The 21,620-nt window shown below is 36.9% G+C and overlaps 1 protein-coding gene across 1 annotated transcript in view; it reads left to right on the top strand.

Annotated features, from left to right (window-relative positions):
• map3k22 (mitogen-activated protein kinase kinase kinase 22) overlaps positions 1 to 21,620 on the top strand; it is a 176,587-nt gene that overhangs the window by 90,493 nt on the left and 64,474 nt on the right. Inside the window, exons 3-5 of the mRNA XM_039753517.1 lie at positions 9,528 to 9,628; positions 13,781 to 13,818; positions 20,168 to 20,267. Of these exons, the coding sequence (XP_039609451.1) occupies positions 9,528 to 9,628; positions 13,781 to 13,818; positions 20,168 to 20,267 (239 nt within the window). The remainder of the gene's footprint in view (positions 1 to 9,527; positions 9,629 to 13,780; positions 13,819 to 20,167; positions 20,268 to 21,620) is intronic.

The following is a 21,620-nucleotide window of genomic DNA, read 5'->3' as shown; positions in this document are numbered from 1 at the left end:
TGGAGAGGTTGTGCAATGTAAAGGGGGCTTAATTTTGGCTAGTTAATAATCTTGAAGCTATAACAGTTAACCCAGTTTTTTTTCACAGAAGTTTATTTTTTACTGTTTTGTCCACACACTGATTGTACAGCATGCTTACCTGTAGTGTATCATATGCTGGGTGACTTATTTTAAACTAATTTCAGGATTGTTTCATGACTTTTTTTCAGTTCTTTCATTGTCATTGTCTGCCAGTCAGCAATTGTCCTGATGACTGTTGTCATAGGGTCACCGTGACGAAACCCTGTCAAGTTGTCATCTTTATATAGCAAGTTCAATGAGTTATTTTTAAGTGACAGGCATTTACACAAAATGTACAAGCATAAATGTTTTTTGCACACAAAGTATATATTTGTGTACATGGGTAAACATATACAAACATACAGTACATACTGTATTGCAAATGCCTGGACAAAGAGACAAACATACCAACTGGAGAATGATTTTTTAACCAACCAAGTGGCCATAATGAATGGAGTGTGCAAACATGGATGTCAGAGACATTTCACTCCCCCACACAACAGGTGGCAGTGTTCCTCCAGGCTGGTCCCATTTAGGACTCCTGCAGGGTTGCATGGGATTTGATGTGCAGATCAGCACAAATGAGTTAAGGTCCTTGGTTGCCATAAGAGGGCACTGCCTGGGGAGGACTGTCCTGGTTTTTGTATGACTCGGAATTACTCTGGGTGTCAACGCTGTGACACCAGAAACACTTCCGATTCCAACTTAAAAAAAGCCTGCCGCATCACCTGGAGGAATCATAGTCAAGAGGAGGTGGAGGAAGGAAGAAGAGAAGAAATTGCTTAGTTGATACTGTATATTGTTGTGTTTATTTTAACTGGGTGCATGATTGGAAACATCTTGTCATAAATAAAGCACTTTATTTGAATATGGTATTGTATTGGGTGATATTGTGTCTAAGATCTGGGGGCTCAGCGATGTTACAATATACATTAAACATAGTATAAAATAAAAAATAATATTTATGGCCTAGGAGCCATATAGATTTATTCATGACTGAAAATGATAATAAAGAAAAGTATATGCAGTAATTGATACACAAATGTCAGTCACAGTTGTAAAAAGGCTAGATAAAAAGGCTATTAGTTGACAGACAAAGTCTAGGGAACTTGAAGTTAGGACATAAAATAAATTTTAGGGAGAGAAAAGGTGATAGAAACATTTTCTGTAGTGTGATTATTTTCAGTCAGACTTCTATTTTTGTGCTCCTTTTTAGAATGTGTTATTTTAAAGTAGTTGATAGTCTGACAAGCATATGATTAAAAGTCAGGTAATCAGAATCAGAAACGAAATTTTCAGCACCTGCTTTTCTAACCTTTATGGGAATTTAGTTGCATTGCTCCTTTATGCAAAGAAATACAGTACGATAGTTGAGCCAGAGCAACCTTTTTCTTTTGTAGTAAACTTCCTGCAGTGTAAAAAAACAGCAGTGGAGGCTTGTATTATCAGTGAGCAAGAGGTGATTGGTATGTTAGCCATTATGTTAAAGAGAGAGGTTGGGAGCATGCACTGATAAAGTGTGTTGCTGCACCCACCATATGATAAAGCACCTCAGGATCACAAATGAGGACCTAAGCACAATAATGCAACGGGTGACAACTCAGCACCATACTATGTTTGAATGGAGTGGAACAGTGTGCAATTTTTATACTGGCTGGAGTGAAAATCTTGCCACCTCCTCCTGAGTTTTCCATGCAAGTTGAAGGACTTGCTTACTGGTCTGGATGCAGGTTAAAGTCATATGCAGTAGGGAGCAATTGTAGTTTAAGGACCTTGCCCAAGGTCCCAATGGAAGTTGTATCACTTCTGGTACTTACAGGATTTGGCCTTTTTTTTGTCCTTTAAATTAAATGAACACTGCTTAAGTTTGGACAGTGATCTTGTTTAAAATGCATAAGCGTACACTTTTAAATAGAAAAAGAAAAGACAAATTTGAAATTGCTGCTTAGTAAACAATAAGCTTTTTTTTTCAAATATTTGTACTGTGTTTATTGTTTGATGCTGTATGATGTATTTGTAAGAAACAAGAACTACATTATTAAAATGGTAATCCATATTTTACAATTACAGCTCAACAATTATGAATGTTTAGTTGATACATTGAAGAAAAAAATACACCTGTATAAATATAGCAAATGTCTATTTTAACAGCAAAAAGCTGTAGTGCATTTAATGATTTAAAATGATTAAATGCATGTATATTTACATTTAAGCAACATTCAATTTTCAGTATCAATTAATTAATTGTGTGAGAATATATATATATTGTTGTTAGATAGATAGTGAAAAATACTTTTTTAATTTAAGCATTTTTTCAGATAGGTATTTGAATTGTTTCATATAGGCATTGCACAAAAAAATTAAACAATATGGCGCTTGTAATTATGAGAACCAGTTTATTTTCTTTTGTGCCATACGTATTATGGGTAAATATTGTTGTACATATTTTATTCATTTTAGTATTTTATCATCAGTGAGCAATGTGCCTACTGTGAAAATAATCAGTCTCAACACAGGAAAAAAGTCTGGGGCAGCCACCCATATATTGTCCCTGGCTGCAAGATGGTATTTGAAAAATAGCACTCATGTGCACTGGTTGAGTTCCAAACTGAACTGAATTACTGTTGGAAACATGGTGGCTTTAAAGGCCAGGACCGGAAGTGATATAACACAACCGGAAGTGACATGCTTCTGGGTGCTGGAGCTGGAAGTGATGTCTTCATGGTTGAATCAGGCAGGTTTTCCAGTGTTTGCTCTGCAGAGGCAACAGAAGAAGGTGTACTGCACCCCTCCACCTCCTGGCCTGGTGTATAAATTACCCTCACTTGGTCCATACAGCTTCCTCCTACTTGCATGTGTTTACTCTACAGAATTTCATTTTGTTAATAAAAAATGGAACATTTAAAACCAGTAGTCTATAGTTTAATTAAAAAAATATTGGACATAAGGTGTCTACACATTTGGTTATGCAGGAGTGTAGTGTAAAAAGTTTTTAAAGGGATAAAGAAAACAAAAATTGTAATTGGCATCGGAATCAGCCGATCAAGTAACATGAAAATTGGTGATTGGTATCTGTTTTAAAAAACCTGATCGGAACATCCCTAACCGACTCCGTTCCTTCTGCAAAGCAGACGTGCTTTAAGACAGTGCAATGGTGCCTCACATTCCAAATACCATAACTGCAATATGTACATTATAAACTTGTGACTGCATCTTGGAAGCTCCATAGAATGCAATGTAAATCTCTGGGCAGCTAAATCATTTCTAATGTCTTTCATGACACTACTACAAACATACTATAGGTTGCAGTTAGAAGCAATGCCCATTCCAGATTGCAGGATTCCTTTCCTCAATTGCCACTCATTCATGGCATCATGCCCCACCAAAGTACACTAATTCTCCATAGCATTAATGTTTGTATTTAACACTTATGAAAACATGGCAACATTATAGGAAGAGGGGCAAGTTTTAAAGAGAAAAGGTTCTTTTTTGTAACCTTTTCTGTAAGTCCAATATCACTCAAACTTCTTTACAAATTTGTGTTATGTGGCTATAAAAGCAGAAATGTAAGAAAACTTGAAAATGATCATAAGTAATACTGTATATCTTGCAAACTACATGCTACAGTGGTGTGAAAAACTATTTGCCCCCTTCCTGATTTCTTATTCTTTTGCATGTTTGTCACACAAAATGTTTCTGATCATCAAACACATTTAACCATTAGTCAAATATAACTCAAGTAAACACAAAATGCAGTTTTTAAATTATGGTTTTTATTATTTAAGGAGAAAAAAAATCCAAACCTACATGGCCCTGTGTGAAAAAGTAATTGCCCCTTGTTAAAAATAACCTAACTGTGGTGTATCACACCTGAGTTCAATTTCCGTAGCCACCCCCAGGCCTGATTACTGCCATACCTGTTTCAATCAAGAAATCACTTAAATAGGAGCTGCCTGACACAGAGAAGTAGACCAAAAGCACCTCAAAAGCTAGACATCATGCCAAGATCCAAAGAAATTCAGGAACAAATGAGAACAGAAGTAATTGAGATCTATCAGTCTGGTAAAGGTTATAAAGCCATTTCTAAAGTTTTGGGACTCCAGCGAACCACAGTGAGAGCCATTATCCACAAATGGCAAAAACATGGAACAGTGGTGAACCTTCCCAGGAGTGGCCGGACCAACCAAAATTACCCCAAGAGCGCAGAGACGACTCATCCAAGAGGTCACAAAAGACGCCAGGACAACGTCTAAAGAACTGCAGGCCTCACTTGCCTCAATTAAGGTCAGTGTTCACGACTCCACCATAAGAAAGAGACTGGGCAAAACGGCCTGCATGGCAGATTTCCAAGACGCAAACCACTGTTAAGCAAAAAGAACATTAGGGCTCGTCTCAATTTTGCTAAGAAACATCTTAATGATTGCCAAGACTTTTGGGAAAATACCTTGTGGACTGATGAGACAAAAGTTGAACTTTTTGGAAGGCAAATGTCCCGTTACATCTGGCGTAAAAGGAACACAACATTTCAGAAAAAGAACATCATACCAACAGTAAAATATGGTGGTGGTAGTGTGATGGTCTGGGGTTGTTTTGCTGCTTCAGGACCTGGAAGGCTTGCTGTGATAGATAGAACCATGAATTCTACTGTCTACCAAAAAATCCTGAAGGAGAATGTCTGGCCATCTGTTCGTCAACTCAAGCTGAAGCGATCTTGGGTGCTGCAACAGGACAATGACCCAAAACACACCAGCAAATCCACCTCTGAATGGCTGAAGAAAAACAAAATGAAGACTTTGGAGTGGCCTAGTCAAAGTCCTGACCTGAATCCAATTGAGATGCTATGGCATGACCTTAAAAAGGCGGTTCATGCTAGAAAACCCTCAAATAAAGCTGAATTACAACAATTCTGCAAAGATGAGTGGGCCAAAATTCCTCCAGAGCGCTGTAAAAGACTCATTGCAAGTTATCGCAAACGCTTGATTGCAGTTATTGCTGCTAAGGGTGGCCCAACCAGTTATTAGGTTCAGGGGGCAATTACTTTTTCACACAGGGCAATGTAGGTTTGGATTTTTTTTCTCCCTAAATAATAAAAAACATCATTTAAAAACTGTATTTTGTGTTTACTTGTGTTATATTTGACTAATGGTTAAATGTGTTTGATGATCAGAAACATTTTGTGTGACAAACATGCAAAAGAATAAGAAATCAGGAAGGGGGCAAATAGTTTTTCACACCACTGTATATATATAATGATGCAAATTACTTAAAATAATTTTCTATTTGCTAATATTTTTCTGTGCTGTAATAGTCAAGTTGTCTGATACATGCCCAGCAAACATGGTGGTAGTTTAAATTACTTGCAGTTTTCCCCAGTAAATTTTAGCACTGAGTGCTTGATAGCAAGATGAAAATAATAGGTTTTAAAATCCAAAATAAAATGTTTAATTCTGCAATGAACTGATTATTTTATTTTAGGAGTTAATTGACATTTTAATTATTCTAATAAAATGATAAATTTCTCTGGAAGAAAATTAAACAATTAAGCATTTATTTTATATATATATATATATAGTAAAACAAAGAAACTGGTTTAAACATAAACAGTTCGGGAGTCGGCCTACAAACTGTTTAATCAAGTCGAAAAGAAGTGCCAAATGAAAAAGCATACTAGGGTTCAAAATTTCAGCCTAAGCTGGCAAAATAAATAAAGAGTTTCCTAGTGGTCAGGAAGGTGTCTAGGTTTAGAATGAATGCCGACTTCCAGTGTCAATCACCCTTTTATTTGCTCAGTCCAGAAAGGGGTGTGATTTGGTGGAGGAAGTGAAAATGAGGTAATTGCTCATCTTCTGGACTGTGGACATTGAGGAAGAATGCATCAACTTTTGGTTCAAGGTGGTATTGCGAAACTTTCCATTGCCCTGAAGATGACTACGAAGCGCACAAGTCATCAAATAGTAATTTCACCCTGAGCCAAACAGTATTTATTGAAGTGTATGTCCAAGATAGCGTGTCAAATAATTTGAGCATTAACTGATTAATTTTAATCCCCCTTCGCTTTGTGCTTATAAATGCTGCCGCACGCGAACTATGATACGTAGCTTGATGAGAGAAGTTGCAAAATCAACAAGAATGTTCAAGCAAATTCTAGAGAAAAACCTGATCTAAATCCATTAGGTAGTTCTCTCGTGAAAAGTGGACAGACATACAGACCCAATTCGAACGGAGGCTAGCGCATGCATAAGGATGGCCCTGCCTGGCTCCCTACTCCTGCCTGTCCCTCCCCTCGGCCCACAGCCTCTCTCTTCGATTCGTGCTTCTTATTCGCTGCCGCAAGCGAACTATGATACTTAGCGCAATGAGAGTTGCAAAATCAAACAGAATTTTCAAGCAAATTATGGAGAAAAACCTGATCTAAATCTGTTAAGTAGTTCTCTCGGGAAAAGCAGACAGACTTACAAACAGACAGACAGATGTTGGACTTTATATATAGAGATTTGGCCTTATGTGGCTTGAGCTTTTAACATGGTTTGAGGTGGCAGGTAATGATTTTTTGGTTGGGTCCCTGTGACGATGCGGGTTCTACTCCACGCTCCCATCCAGGCTATACACCAGGAGAGACACCCTACATGCAGCTGACTTTCTTCACTTAACTGGTCTGGTGGCCTCCATATCCCTGGCTTTGTTCAGACCCTGCCAGATTGAGACTTGGCTTCCCCCTCAACGGCCAGGATGCTCACGCTGGGATTCCACTCCAAATCTCTGACTCCCGCTGCCTTTGCTGTGGCGAGCCAACCTTCTCCTGGTCACTCCTGCTCCAAACAAACGCTCAGCAGGAGCGACCACTACCATCACCCTCGGGTGCCGGCCAAACACCCCACTCGGGCTCGCCTTTATCAGCTGCCTGCATACCTCCGCGAGTCTGCGCTCGCTCGCTCTCTTTCACACACAGACTTCCTCCCTCCTGCTTCCTGCCGCCTTCCTCACTCATAACCTCCGTCTGTTTTTTCTTTTTTCTCTTCCTTTTTCTTTTTCCCCCTAGCCACCTCGTGCTTCTATTTATTACGAGGACATAGATCAAATGTGGCAATTAGCAGCACCTGGGAATAATTACAGATGCGGACGACTCCTCACCTGTGCACTTAAGCGAGGATTGCCCGCATCACGAATTCCCCGGGAACCGATCCGCCACACTACCACGCCCCCTTTCTAAGCCACAAAGGCGGCGATTATTTATTTAAAAAGTGGCCCTTTTGATGTGAGCTGTGGACCCACTACACCACAGTCCCACACATACAGGACTTTTTAAAAATTTCCTCCCTCTCTCCTGCCTATAATTTTCAGTGTTTATACAGTATATAGTTTCACTCCCACCTGCTTCACAGGTTTTGATCTGTTGACTATTAGTCACTTGCCATCTTTTATAAAATTAATACAGTAATCCCTCGCTATATCGCGCTTCGACTTTCGCGGTTTCACTCTTATCGCAGATTTTATATGTAAGCATAACTAAATATATAACGCAGATTTTTCTCTGCTTCGTGGGTTCTGCGGACAATGTGTCTTTTTACTTCCTGTACATGCTTCCTCAGTTGGTTTGCCCAGTTGATTTCCTACAAGGGACGCTATTGGTGGATGACTGAGAAGCTAACCAATCAGAGCACGTAGTTAAGTTGTCCTGACTGAAAAGCTAACCAATCAGAGCACGCAGTTAAGTTCCTGTGTGCTGAACGCAGTGTTAACCAGGAAGTCTCGTCTCGCTCATTAAGCATCAACGTGTTTCGCTGTGTAAAGAGTTAACTTTTGTGCTCTTTTGTGTTTATCTTTGTGCATGGACAAGCCTTTCATTATGGCTCCAAAACGATCTGGTCCTGCTGCTGCTTCAGGGGCCGTGCTCAAGCGCCAACGGAAGATGTTAACGATTGCCGAAAAGGTAAACGTTTTGGATATGCTGAAGGAAGGGAAAAGCTACACCGCTGTAGGATGCCATTACGGCATCAATGAGGCTACGATTCTTTTTATTTAAAAAGTAGGAAAGGAATATAAGATCTACAGCTGCAGTGTCCTTTTAACCAGGGTGCAAAACGAGTTGTAAGTGGATGTAATAAGGCAGTAGTCTGGATGGAATCTGCTTTAGGGATTTGGATTGAAGACTGCCAGAAGAAGAACAATGGCAGTGCTACACAATCGCCTGAAGTGGCTCCTTTAGAAGGGCTGTAACGCTCTCCTTTGTTGTGCAGTAAAATTAAACTCATTGTTATCGGACATGTCATCGTGTCATTGTTGGTGAATAACCATAATTAATTTTCTACTTACAGTACTTAGTACATGTACATACGTTTAGTGTTACTGTACACACATTTACTGTATACTATTTTTCTTGCATTGTACGTATTTATTGCTGGTGGCTTGTCTATCGTAATGGCTGTAACATACTGTATGTGATATCGGAGACACTCGATATCTTTAAAATAATATCTAGGTTTTACTGTATATAAACAGTGTGTTTATATACATAATTTCAATGAATCTTACCTAATATCTAAGAGAATACAAAGGGATTATGCTGTATAACTGTGCGGGGAATATTTATAAACAGTGTGGGAGAGTTTATAAGGACTTAAAATATATAAAAATAACCATACAAATATATGGTTTCAACTTCCCGGATTTTCACCTATCGGGGAGCTTGGGTTTGGAGCGCAACCCCTGCGATCGAGGAGGGATTACTGTATAGGATACAGCTTCTGAACAACCAACCGGTGGCAAGTCTCTGAACATGGAAGGAATGCAGTTCTTTCTGCGATTTTTTAAGGGAAAGTGTAGATAACCACTGCTTAAGTGGATTGCAATTGTTTGTATCAGTATATGCAAAAGTTATTTTTTGTTATGATTTAAAAAGTGTTTTATGTGGAATTTTCTAATAAATTATGGTAAAAATAATAAATTTGTTTTTGTGTATTGCAAATAAAACGTTTTAATTTTCTTTCAAAACAAAGATTACTTTAAGTTAGGCAGTGGTGATGGAGAGTTAGTGTTATAGATAAATGCCCAAAAATGTTATATTTGGATATTTTTAAAAATTACTGTTTACTTCTATAGGATAGCATTTTGAGTGAAATATGTGTTGATTTTAGCATACCTCTTTTATGTGTTCTAATTGCTCCTTGATTACTTGGCTCCCTCATGATCAGGATACTTTTTAAATTATGAATAGGGTTAAATTTGACACTGTTGATGCAGTATGCTAGTTCTTAAAAGTAACACAGTTAAACAGCATTTGAAAGCAATGGTAAGAGATAAGAAGATGCTGGTCAAAATGAGAAACGTTTCAAAGATCATTAACAGTGTAAGGCAAGTTAAGATAGCATCACTTTCTGCATCCTTTATTCAGTCAAACCCTGAAAGGCAGAAGATGTGGCAAAAATGGATCTAGTTTCTGTCCTCAATGACAATGTTTCTTTATACAGATGATGAGGAAGCACTCGATTCTATCATGAAAGACCTGGCTGCTCTGGGAAGGCGCGGAACTCTCCTGGATAATAGTAAAGGGAAGAACTGCTTTAAGAAGGTGAGTACTATATGTTTAGTGAACATTTTCATTTTTTAATTGAAGCATTCATTTGGGAGGTAGAGCATAGGTACTCTATATAATGTTCTTTTTTCATGAAGCCCTCTTCACATTAAGCATTGACATAAACAGGAATATTTAAACAACTAATAGTCAAAACAATTAGTTGTTATGTACTATGACAATTAGACTTTGATCATTTATGTCTTAAAGTACTTTATTTGTAGGTCTTACATATTTTACAGATATTCATTTGCTTTTCTTCTAGTATATATTTTTCCCTCCATTCCACACTTACTCTGTTGTTTGATTCTAAATTGACCCAGATTATACATGTGCTTATGTGTTTCTAGCTATCATTGTGTGTGCCCTACAATGGATTAGTGGAATGACCAGGCCTGATTTCTGCTGTGATAAGCCATGACTTCCTGTGAATCCATGTACTCTAGAAAAGCCTTCTTAAAAACATTTGCCTTAGGTTTATGGTTACTGTTAAGTTTTCACATTGTTATTGAAAGAGTTCTTCTGCTTCTCATTTAACACATCTTGGCTGTTTCTTTCTGAACTAAACAAAGCATATTTCAAAGACCAAAATGTGGGTTCATGGATCTTTTGATATATTGAGAACACTTTGTTAATTCACATGAATGTCTGAACACAAAATAAACAATATATATTATTAATTATTTGAAAATTTGAAGAGTATACTTTTTTATGCTTTAAATAGACAGAGACAGCACCTGGTTACGGATATGAACTTGGTGGGAGGGGAATGCAGGAATCAGACTTACAAACATTAATGCATCATAATCCTGAAGGAAATATGACACATTAAAACACATGGCTCATTAATCCAAAACAAAATCATAAAAAGAATTGAACCAAACAGCCTTCATAAGATGATGACAATTCTCTCATTGATAGATTTTAAGTCTTATATTTCAAAAACTCCCTCACTTGTTACCTCCTAGCAATTTAATCATTAAATCTGAATCTCTTTCTGTAACTTTTGACAGTTTGCTTGGAAAACTAAATTGCAGACAATGGCAGTTAACTATTACAAAACAACAACAATTTTAACAGTTCTTTTACATTCTTGCAAAAGAAATCCACAAAATCCAATACAAGTGGAATAGCAAAAATAAACTAATCAGCTCTTTTTACAGGATTATGAGAAGCTGAAGGTTAAATACCTGACCAGATTTGTGTTAAATAGCATAGTGCAAACAAATTGCTTTCGTAACTTGATATTTTAGCTGTTTCTTTTACAAGCACATGTATTGTTGAAATATACACTTTGAGCCTGATAAGTTGGTTATTATTAGTATTAACACAACACACCAGATAATGGCTTTTTAAAAACAAAATACCTTATGCATAGGAAGGGGTTTGCTTTACTGGATTGATTACCCATTTACAGCTTAAGTTTCTTTCTTTGGACCCCTAATAGTAATGTGTGAGTCATCTGTTTTGTGATTCTGTATCATCCATTAGAGGTTAAAGAATCTTTATTTCCGGTTAGGCTGAAATGGACACAAACAGTAGTTTTACCATAATATGTAGGAAGCAAACTTTCACCTGAATTGATATTTTTACTTAAAAAAAATCCATGCTCACCCTCAACACATTAAAATGACAAAACATGCTTTCTCTATGGCTGCGGTATATTTATTTAATATAAATTATATTTAAGCCAATTGAAATGTGAAGATAGTTTTCAGTATTTACTTTGTAATGAATTTATTCTTGTATTACACAGCCACGCTAGCGAATTACTCCCTTAAAACAAAAATGTATTTTAATTGATAGACAGTTTTGATCACGTAAATCACCATGTGTTAAATAGTTTTCAGCAAGCCCTAGATTTGCAGTATAAAGTAAAAAGGTTGACTGAGACCAGCTATACTGTATATAGAGAAGTCTATTTTATTTTAGCTTACACACATCCCTTTCTCGTTTTGATTTCATAACACGACAATACTACTACTAATAATAATAATAATAAATTGTTTTTCCTCTGCACATGCTTTTCTTTAACAACACTTAACACAAAGGATTCGGTCCTTTCAAGTGCAAGAGTAAATAAATTACCTGTAATAAAATTGCAAGATCCAGCAACTCCATCTCATGTTTGAGACAAGTGATTTAGACACTATATCAATGCGGTTTGTTCTTATTAAATTTAAATATTAAATGTCAAAAGCAGACACGACAATGTAATACAGATATACTAATTAAATATTTTAAAAATTATTAAAACTGTTTGAGATTTGACAATTTATACATACTAGCGATAAGGAACATTAAATGTTAAAATGTTAAGAAGACAGTTTGTGACAATGTAAAACAAAGTATTTAAAAGAATTTTTAGAAGTGTCACATTTATTTTAACATAAACCACACAACTGTCAGGAGTGGTCTTAGGATTTTTAAAATGTACAAAAATGCTACAGTCTGCAATCTACATGTGCAGTCTTTGAGGAACAGTATCTACAACAAATGTTTTTTAAACAACTCTACATTTGCACAAAATTAATTTGTTTTCTGAACCTTGCCTGAAATCAAAAATTTTGAAATGAAAGTATTGTCATATTTTTGATTCATCATTTATACTGTGTTTGGCAGCTAATCTGAAGATTAACATCAATGACTGGCTAGTCTCACTAGATATTATGGTAGTGCAATCAAAAGTATTGTGTCACGATCATTCTTTTCTCAGGAGAATTACTTAACCTGTATCTTATAGGTGAACTAATATAATGTCTGTTTCTCTTGGTAAGAGAAACTAAACCCACTGTCACAGACTGACTTTTATGCACCTAATAGATTATACAGTCCGTCACTGAAATACTTTCTTGATCCCTTGTGGGAGTGCAGGCTTGGCTGATATCTTAGGCTCTTCCTTTTACATCTCATTTTATAGCTATTTCCTCATTCTTCAGCTTGTTCCTTATCAAAATGTTTCGTATGATTACAGTGCCCTCTTGTTATAAAAAGAAAATGTTTGACAAGAAGTTAAAGTACTCCATGTCATGCAGATCTTCCTCAGATGTCTTCATTATTACCTAAGTACCTAGTTTTCTTGTCTATCCTTTATATAGTTATGTTGAATTGAAAAAGAAAGTGTAAATTCAACTGTACTTTTATTCTCTAGTGTACTGCATTAGATATGTTTTTTGCACATTGGTGCATTTGTTAGTGCTCCTGTTTTTTAGTAGATATGGTTAAAATCTTGGAGTTAGTCTGCATAGTTACTAAATGTGAGAGAGATTTCCTCCATGTACTAAAGCTAATCAAAACAAGAAACACAAGCAAAACCATTTCTGATTTGTATTAATTGGACACCATTTCTTTGCAGTGTTTTACATACAGTGTATTACGATTAAAAGCATGAAATTGGTATATTGTAATGTTTAGTAATAAATATCCAAGCTCAGAGTTGCATTTGGTGCTTATAAAGACAGGAGTGTTAATCTTCAACTTCCATGTGATTGTAGGTGTTTAGCCAGCTGAAGTAACTTGATTACACCTTTTGCCATGCTACTTGGTCGTTTAGCTGGTAGTGATAATGGAGGAACTCACTCAGCAGCACCCATCACAAAAAAATAATAATAATGATAAAATTTAAATAGCGTTTTTCTAACTACACAAAGCACTTTACATACATAGTAGGAAGCCACTTCAACCACCACAAATGTGCAGCATCCACCTGGATGATACAACAGCAGCTATTTTGTGCAAGTATACTCGCACATTAGCTATTAGGTCGTGAAGGGATGAGAAATAGCCAGTTAGAGACAGGGGATGAATAGGGGGAACATAATGACTAGGCTGTGGTGGGCAGTTTAGCCAGGACATCAGGACATCTTATTACAAAGGATGCCCAAGGATCTTTAATGACCACAGAGAGTCAGGACCTCGATTTAATGTTTTATCTGTGCCATTTTTACAGCACAGTGTCCCCATCACTGGACTGGGACATTAAGATCCAAATGCAGACCCCAGATTTAGATCTTCTTGACTGCTGGGAAGAAATCAAAACATCTATGTATTCACTAATAGTGTTTTATTTGTAATTAAGAAGAAATTCACTTCCACTTCCTTTGCATAATGTTGTATTTTTATTTTGACTGATGACCATTCTTTTTTCAGGATATCCGAATCAAGCTTGAGCATGACATTGAGAAGAGGTCAGTACTACTCATGACTCATTTTAACCAAAAAGTGCATTATACAGTATAAAAAAATGTATACAGTAGTTAGAATGTTTCCATGTATATACATATTCTTTTTTATCAAAGGCTGTGTGTTATACTGTAACTGTTTATATTAAGAGAGCAAAAGGGCACTTCTGATTAGTAAATGAAAACACTGCATTATAATGCAGTTTCCTGTATTATGCAGCTGTTTTTGGTATATCAAAAATCTGGGAGTACCATAAAATAATATTTTAATTAGCATGTATACTGAAATATTATTTAGATAAATCAAGTTGTGCAAAAAAGGTCATGTCATTCTCTAAAGTTCGCATCCCGGGTCACCCCTGCATGGAGTTTGCATGTTCTCCCCATGTCTGTGTGAGTTTCCTCTGGGTGCTCCAGTTTCCTTCCCATTCCAAAGACATGTAGGTTAGGGGAACTGGATGGTTTGTTCCTGCCTACCACCCTATGCTTATCTGGGATAGGATCCAGTTGATGACACCTGCTCTTCAGTATTGTGATCGTCATGATTAAAAGCACTAAAGTCATTAAAGGTATTCTCGAAACACAACAGTCACCTCATAACGCGACAACATCTCACGACCTATAAAATGGAAATGATGTCAATTATATTTTCTTCGAAAATGTTGGAAAAATAATTGAAAAACCCTTAAACACACCTTAAAATGCCTGAAAACACCTAAACAAAGCCTCAAGAACACTTCTAAAAAAACATTTAAAGGCTTGAAAAATGCTAAACAAATGCTGGAATTTTACACTGCCTCAGTGTGTGTGGGCCCCAAAACTGTGCTTCGTAATAGTGGTATGGTTGTTTGAGGTGATAGGCAGGTGAATTTCTGTTAACCTGCACATTCACAATTTTTTAATTCAGATATACAGTACTTTATCTCGCATTATCACCATCAGTGTTCATGAGATTGTTTGAGGCAATGCGTTGTTACATTGGAAATGCACGTTTTTCATAAGGCATTGCAGTCTGTTGTTAATTTATGATCAATATGTTGTGGACGCTAGGGTTCGCTGTTGCCCCGTGAAAACCCACAAACAGACGTCCGGGACACACATTTAAAAGCACCAAGAAGAATTTTAATATTTTCCTCCAATAAAGTGTACAAAGCACCACACACTCCACAATTCTCCAATAACAATAATAATAATGATAATAACAGTAATCAATAACAATCCTCCACTCCCAGCAGCTTCATCACCCTTACTTCTTACTGCTGGGTTTTCACCAGTCCTTTAAATAGTCCATGACCCAGAAGTGCTTCTCTCCTTCTGTCCATGTGATTTAATAGCACTTCTGGGTCAGATAAAGACTCTTATTTTTCTTCAGCCCTCAAGTAGCCCGGAAGTACTGCAGGCTTCCGTCCTCGTGACTCTGAAGTACTTCCGGGTTGTAGTAACAGTAGGAGTCCCCAGGTTCTTTGTGAGCTCGCCCTGGCAGCACCCATGGCACCTAACAGGGCTGAGGAAACGAACTCCATGTCCCAGGATGCCCTGAGGGAATCCGGGGAACCATTGTCGTCCAGGGTAGCTGCCACCTAGCGTCCCGGGGGAGGCAGTGCCCTGAAAAGGCTGCCTTCCTCCATTCTTCTCTTTCAGGGACGTCCCAGCCGGATTGAACTGCCGGCCGTCCATCACAATGTGCATGTAAAATATACCTTTTATATCTCATGCAATCCAATGTGGCCCATTAACTGAAATTAGTTTCACATCTCTGACATAAAATCTTTGCGATGCGAGATGTAAATCTATGTGCTAAGAGAAAAACCAAGTCAGACATAGGTAGAACAAGTAATCTCCACAAAGACAGTGTGTCAAAAGTTAGTTATTCTTTTTTTTAAGCATTTTATTGATTTTAGTAAAATCAAATAACATTTCATACAAGCAAGTCAAATTTAACAAAACCAGGTTCTATAGAGTGAATACCGTTGCAGCTTGAATCACCTTCTATGCAAGTCAGATGGCCAGAAATCCTGGCAAAGGGCAAACTCACTTTGCTTGAGCTAACTAAGAGAGCAGTGCTCATAGTTAACATGTGCTGTTCCTTGGAGGGCACTCACTCCATCTCTAATGAAAAACCACATACAATTTTGCTTGCCTAATTACTGTTATTTAACTCTCTTAATATCTACATATGTAAAACATGGATTTCAAACAGTGTCCATTAATACAAATCAGATTGGCATACCATGAGAGTGCAGCATGGGTGAACAGAAAGAGATCATAGACTTTGTTTAATGTTGTTAACCAATCGCAAACAAAGCTTTTTAAGGTTCACTCAAAAGTCTTTATGATGTGATGTAGCAACGCTAATCACTTTACTAGTGTTCAATAACCATCATACTCACTTCAGTATACAGTTACAATACATTCAGCTGAAACTACATTTCTTATATGATTCAGCAAAGACACACTAAATATAGAAAAGAAAATTTCAAATAATGAAAACCTCCATGATATTTAGAAAGAATATGCACCACTGTAGACTGTAAAATGGACCTGTGAACCAACAATTAGCACATTGCACATAAATTACTAGGAGTTATTGACAACATTAAAATCACTATGTAATTTTTGTAAGAAGTAATAATACTCAGCACCCAGACAACCCAAGGGGTTGCCATGGATAAGAGTACCACCAGAAGCTCACAGAGCATGGAATTGTTCCAGTGGGAATGACATGAGTAATGAAACCACACTTCTGGTAAAAAGCCCCTCTGAATGTAAATGTGGCATAGCTGGTCTCTAGGGAATCTTAGGCCCTGTCTAAAAGAAGTGTGTGTTGAAAGAATAGACTTTAATGACACCAAAGAGAGAGTCAGGTAGTGGAATGTTGGCAGCCATTTAGTGCAACCTCTAAGCCAAAGGTGTCAGTACGTAATCTCTTTCTGGTAAAGTTGAAAATTTGTTTCCTCTTTAAGGTAAGAGTTGATAGAGTATAGCATGAGAATATTGCAGCTCTTCAAGATTGTTTGGAGATAGCATTGGTGGTAGATAGGGATGGGGGGATCATTTTGGGATGTCTGAGAGGAATGAAAATGGAGAGAACTTTGGAGGTATGCAGGAGATGAGTAAATTTATAAGACACTTTACTGGAAGAAAAAAGGACAATGCCAATGGGAAGAAAGTCCAAAGGGGCATGTCGTTTGATCTTTTTCCATGTTTTCTTTATGTGCTTCTGATTTACCCCTTACTAGTGTTTGGGATGGTCAATCTTGGCTAAGTTGCTGTTGTGCAGTAGTGTTTGCTTTGGAATTGCTAATTAGTATTACTAATCAATTGGGAATTGTAAGTAAGGTTCTTGGTAAATCTGATAAGTCTTCTCCAGATGCGGGGATTCAGAGTTCCACTTCTTTATGCTAGTTTGAGTGTAGTTTTCACCTGAAATTGCATGGTTTCTAGGTGACCCATTAACCAAGCTGGGGGTAGCAATGTAAGCTCACCACTATTAAACACTTAAGATCAGGTGCAAAGTCAGTCTTATGAAAACCTTGTGTGGAGCAGATCTGATATATTAAACTTTAGCTACTAAACCTGGATGCGGTGAACATTTTCTGAAGGAATCAGGATTTATGCAGAAGGTGAAAAATACAAACTAGATATAGTTAGGTTGACATCTGTAAGTAGCAGTGTCCTTGAGCCAGACTATAAATCAACTGTGAGCTGTGTCACACTCTATAAGTTTCCCACAGATGAGGCTTAGGTAGGTTTAGGGATTTTGGGAGACATTTGGCTGGGCATCATTTAGATGGAATTTATACCTGTGGAGAAGTGGTTTGCCTCACCTTAACTTTGAGTTACCCAGATGAAAACCCTTTCACAGTATCTAACAATTATTTGCAGAGTTTTGTCTTTTTTTAGATGTTGTGCTTGATGATCAAAAGGGTTACCACATACTCATCCTTTAGTCCTGCAGGGAAACTTCAACACAATGTAATGATAAATAGCAACACTAGTAGATGCATGATTGGGAAGAACAGCTTGCTTAATCTGAATTTAAGTAGTACTTGAGTATGATGTAAACAACTTTGCAGTAGTGTCTGCCAATCTCTAGCAATCCTTGACACTTCAATAGTAAACTGAGGATCCCAGCTATCACTTGATAACTTGTTGCACAACAGGCACAATCAAAATGATGGTCTTCTGGACACACCTTAAAAAAATGAATAGTGACATTGTTTTGGGAATGGCTAATGGATCTGTTTATGGTGAGTTAATTTCTCACTTGCAGAAATGTTTCTCCTGCAGTTGAGGGTAGTTCTGGGATGTACTGTAGACTTACAGTTGATTCTGTGACTTCAGTCTTTAAGGTTTGTTGCAGGGTCATGTAGATGAAAAATGATGGGACCTGTTGATGGAAAACAAGTGATGATATAAGAAATTAAGCTATTAGGTTAAAGAAAAAGCATTTCCATATAATGATAGCAGTCTCTGGATTTGACTGTGTGGTATCAACAGGCCAAATAGGTGTCATCAATACCATAAGATGAACTAGAGGTGAGAAGAGTTTCGTAGGGACATGAAGAATGACTTTTGGAGAGCCTGAAAAAAGTTATGGCAATCTATCAATGTACTTCTGTCTCAATGATAACTTAAGATTATGTTAACCTTCTTTTTCACTCCTGAGAACACATTGGAAACTCTTAAGCTTAGATGCTTCACTGTTCTCTTAGGAAGCCTGTACAAGGATCATTAGGAGTGATCCGGCTTATTTCTAAGGCTGAGGTCACTGTGATTATTGAACAAATTGTGGACAAGATTATGATACTAATGCTAAAAACAGCTAAAAAGTTGAAGATGCATTCTAGCTTGGAAGGCTGAAACAGTGCTAGGAGACTATCAAAGTGAGGTTGAGGTCTCTGTTTTTAAAAAATGAGAGCTACATTTATGCTTCAGTTTCTGGGAGATCACACTCCTAATTCTCCCTAGAAAGCCTGCTGCTGAAACTCACTTTACAGTTCCACAAGCTTGTTGAGGGTCCTGTAATGGAGAAACATTTGAACAGCCAAACTTTAGATCCAGGAGGAATATTGTATATAACACTTGGCTATGGAGGAGTGAGCCAGCTCCTTGTATTTGCCTGGTTCTATGAGCAGTACTGGAAGTTTGGCAGTCTTGTTTGCATGTGCTTTTTGGGCCCTTTATGTGATGTAGGAGGTTTTGCAATGGATGTAGGATGTTTTGCAGTGGTATTGTGTACTGGGAGTACTAGTATATGCTATTTGGTTCCTGTTTTATCCAGAGAGAGTTGTGTTTGCTTACCAAGCATTCAGTCAAATCTACTTTGACAGGACATTGGACACAAGTAAGGCTGTGTCTTGTCTTGTGTTTGTGAATTTCAAGTAGAGATTATCTAAATTCAACTGAGATTCAGAGTTATCCAGTAGGCAGATAATCTTATCATCATATCTGATTTCCTGCACGTACCAGTATGGTTTACAGCCAGTTGTGATATGGTTGGTTTGAAAAGCAACACCTCTAAATATGAATTCATGGTCCTTTCCTGGAAAAGAGTGGTTAACTTTCTTAGATGAGAGTAGTGACTTGGATTCCTGTTTAAGTTAGAGTCAGTGCCATCATTCTGTTGGATCAATGAATTAGTGCAGTACAAGAGTAAAGCAGCAGTTCAGTCCTAGAACAATGCTTTTTTATTGTGTTGTTGATGGTTGTTAAAAGCAGCATCACACAATAACTACTTTTTTTCAGGTTCATGCAAAATGTTGCATGTAACTTCCATATTTTTTTCTAACCTATCTGCGTTAGAGCACCTTTTATTACAACCAAAATGCAGAGTGTGCAACCCACCTTCATAAAGGACCAATTTAGAATTGCCAGTTCGCCTACCTTTATTTCTTTCTGAATATAGCAGAAAAATTAAAGCACCCAGAGGAAACACAATGGCACAGGAAGAACATGCAGACTTCAAAAATACAATGACTGAGCACTAGAATTGACCTTGTAATGCTGCATCCCTGAGGCAGCATCGCTAACCACTTTGCCAACATGCTGTCCAGAATGGACATTATATTAAATTATGCATTAATAATATTTTTATATCTACGCCAGTTTGAGCAAGTCAGTCTAAGTTTATTGTGGAAAGAAGTAAAATAATAAATGTCAGTAACTAGTTTCTTTTTGCTGATGTACTTAATAAAGCAGGTTTAAAAACATAGATGGAGTGAGTAGATAATAGTAATGTAGGTGTAATATCACAGGAATGCATTAAACATTTTATATCATTATTCACATTAGTCTACTTTCAGTATAATTCTATTAATAAGATGTTAAAATGTGTTTTTTTCTCTTATTGCAGAATTATTCATTTTAATAGGCCACTTAAGCTGAAAGAGCTGATTCAAAAGGTTACTGATGCTTTTGGACAACAGATGGACCTCTTCTATACTAATAATGAGGTAATATTTAAAGGTGTAAATTCAAATGATTACAGTAGTATTTTTATATGTGACTGGTGCTTACCAGCTCTGATATCAATCAATCAATCAATCAACATTTATTTATATAGCACATATTCATACAAAAAAATGTAGCTCAAAGTGCTTTACAAAATGAATAGAAAAATAGAAGACACAATAAAAAATAAACATAAGTCAACATTAATTAACATAGAATATGTAAGGTCCGATGGCCAGGGTGGACAGAAAAAACAAAAAAAAAACTCCAAAAGCTGGAGAAAAAAAAATAAAATCTGTAGGGGTTCCAGACCACGAGACCGCCCAGTCCCCTCTGGGCAATCTACCTAACATAAGTCAAACAGTCCTCTTTGTATTTAGGGTTTTCATGGAAGGACCTGATGATGATGGTCACGTAGACTTACCTGTATATACATAGATATGGCTATGTTTAGAGGTGTCTAGTTGTCTGTCCTAGAAATGGAAAAAAAAAATTGCCAAAGTCTATTGACCTTGTTAAACTTACTCTAATGCTGAATGTTCATTTGTCTAAAACTGTACCTTGTACTGAAATGTTACCCTTGATACATTTTAAAAAGTGCTGGCTATCTTGTTTTAAGATGCTGATTCTGTGCTTGCTTTTTAGTTATTTTCATTTTCGACAGTGTTATTGATGCAGCTGATCAAAAATACAGACCAGAGTTGCGGTTGTGGTATTTGGCTTTAAATAGCACAGTACATGGCAGAATACACGATAATAGTATTGATAAGTTTATTGAAGGTACCTGTTTGAAATTCTTAATACTAAACCTTATGCATGGTTTCTTCTGAAGAATGTCTTTTTAGCATGTTTGAAAGATCCCTGCAAAATATTATTAGGACTTTATCACATCTAGTATTTCAGATATCCCCCTCTTAATAATTTGGTGTTGAGCCTGAAGTTACAATGTTGTTGAAAGTTTTGTGAAAGTTTTTATTTGATATTTGGACTTCAGCCTTCACACATTATACACTTCATGTCAGCATTTTGTCATTATGACTATAACATGAAAAAAGTTTCTGTTTTTGTTATGTGTTCATCTTTTCTTGCCTCACATTTCCTGCCATCCTACATTTACACAGGTAGTTTTCGACATGAAACACACATGAAATATATATATATATATATATATATATATTCCAAATAGCAATATATAATTTACCCTATACAACTCCAGATACCTAACTCCTATAGACTTCATCTCTGAGAATTTTGTGTCTGACTTGACTTCAGTTGCCTCTGTCGGGGATGGGATAGCAGACTGCTTGCTGCTTGTGCTGATTGACACATTTGCAAAACTAAGACGCTGCTGACGA

This window comes from Polypterus senegalus, chromosome 5 (assembly GCF_016835505.1).
Source record: "Polypterus senegalus isolate Bchr_013 chromosome 5, ASM1683550v1, whole genome shotgun sequence".
NCBI lineage: Eukaryota > Metazoa > Chordata > Cladistia > Polypteriformes > Polypteridae > Polypterus > Polypterus senegalus.
Note: the sequence above shows the minus strand (reverse complement) of the source record. Positions and strands in the feature narration are given on the sequence as shown.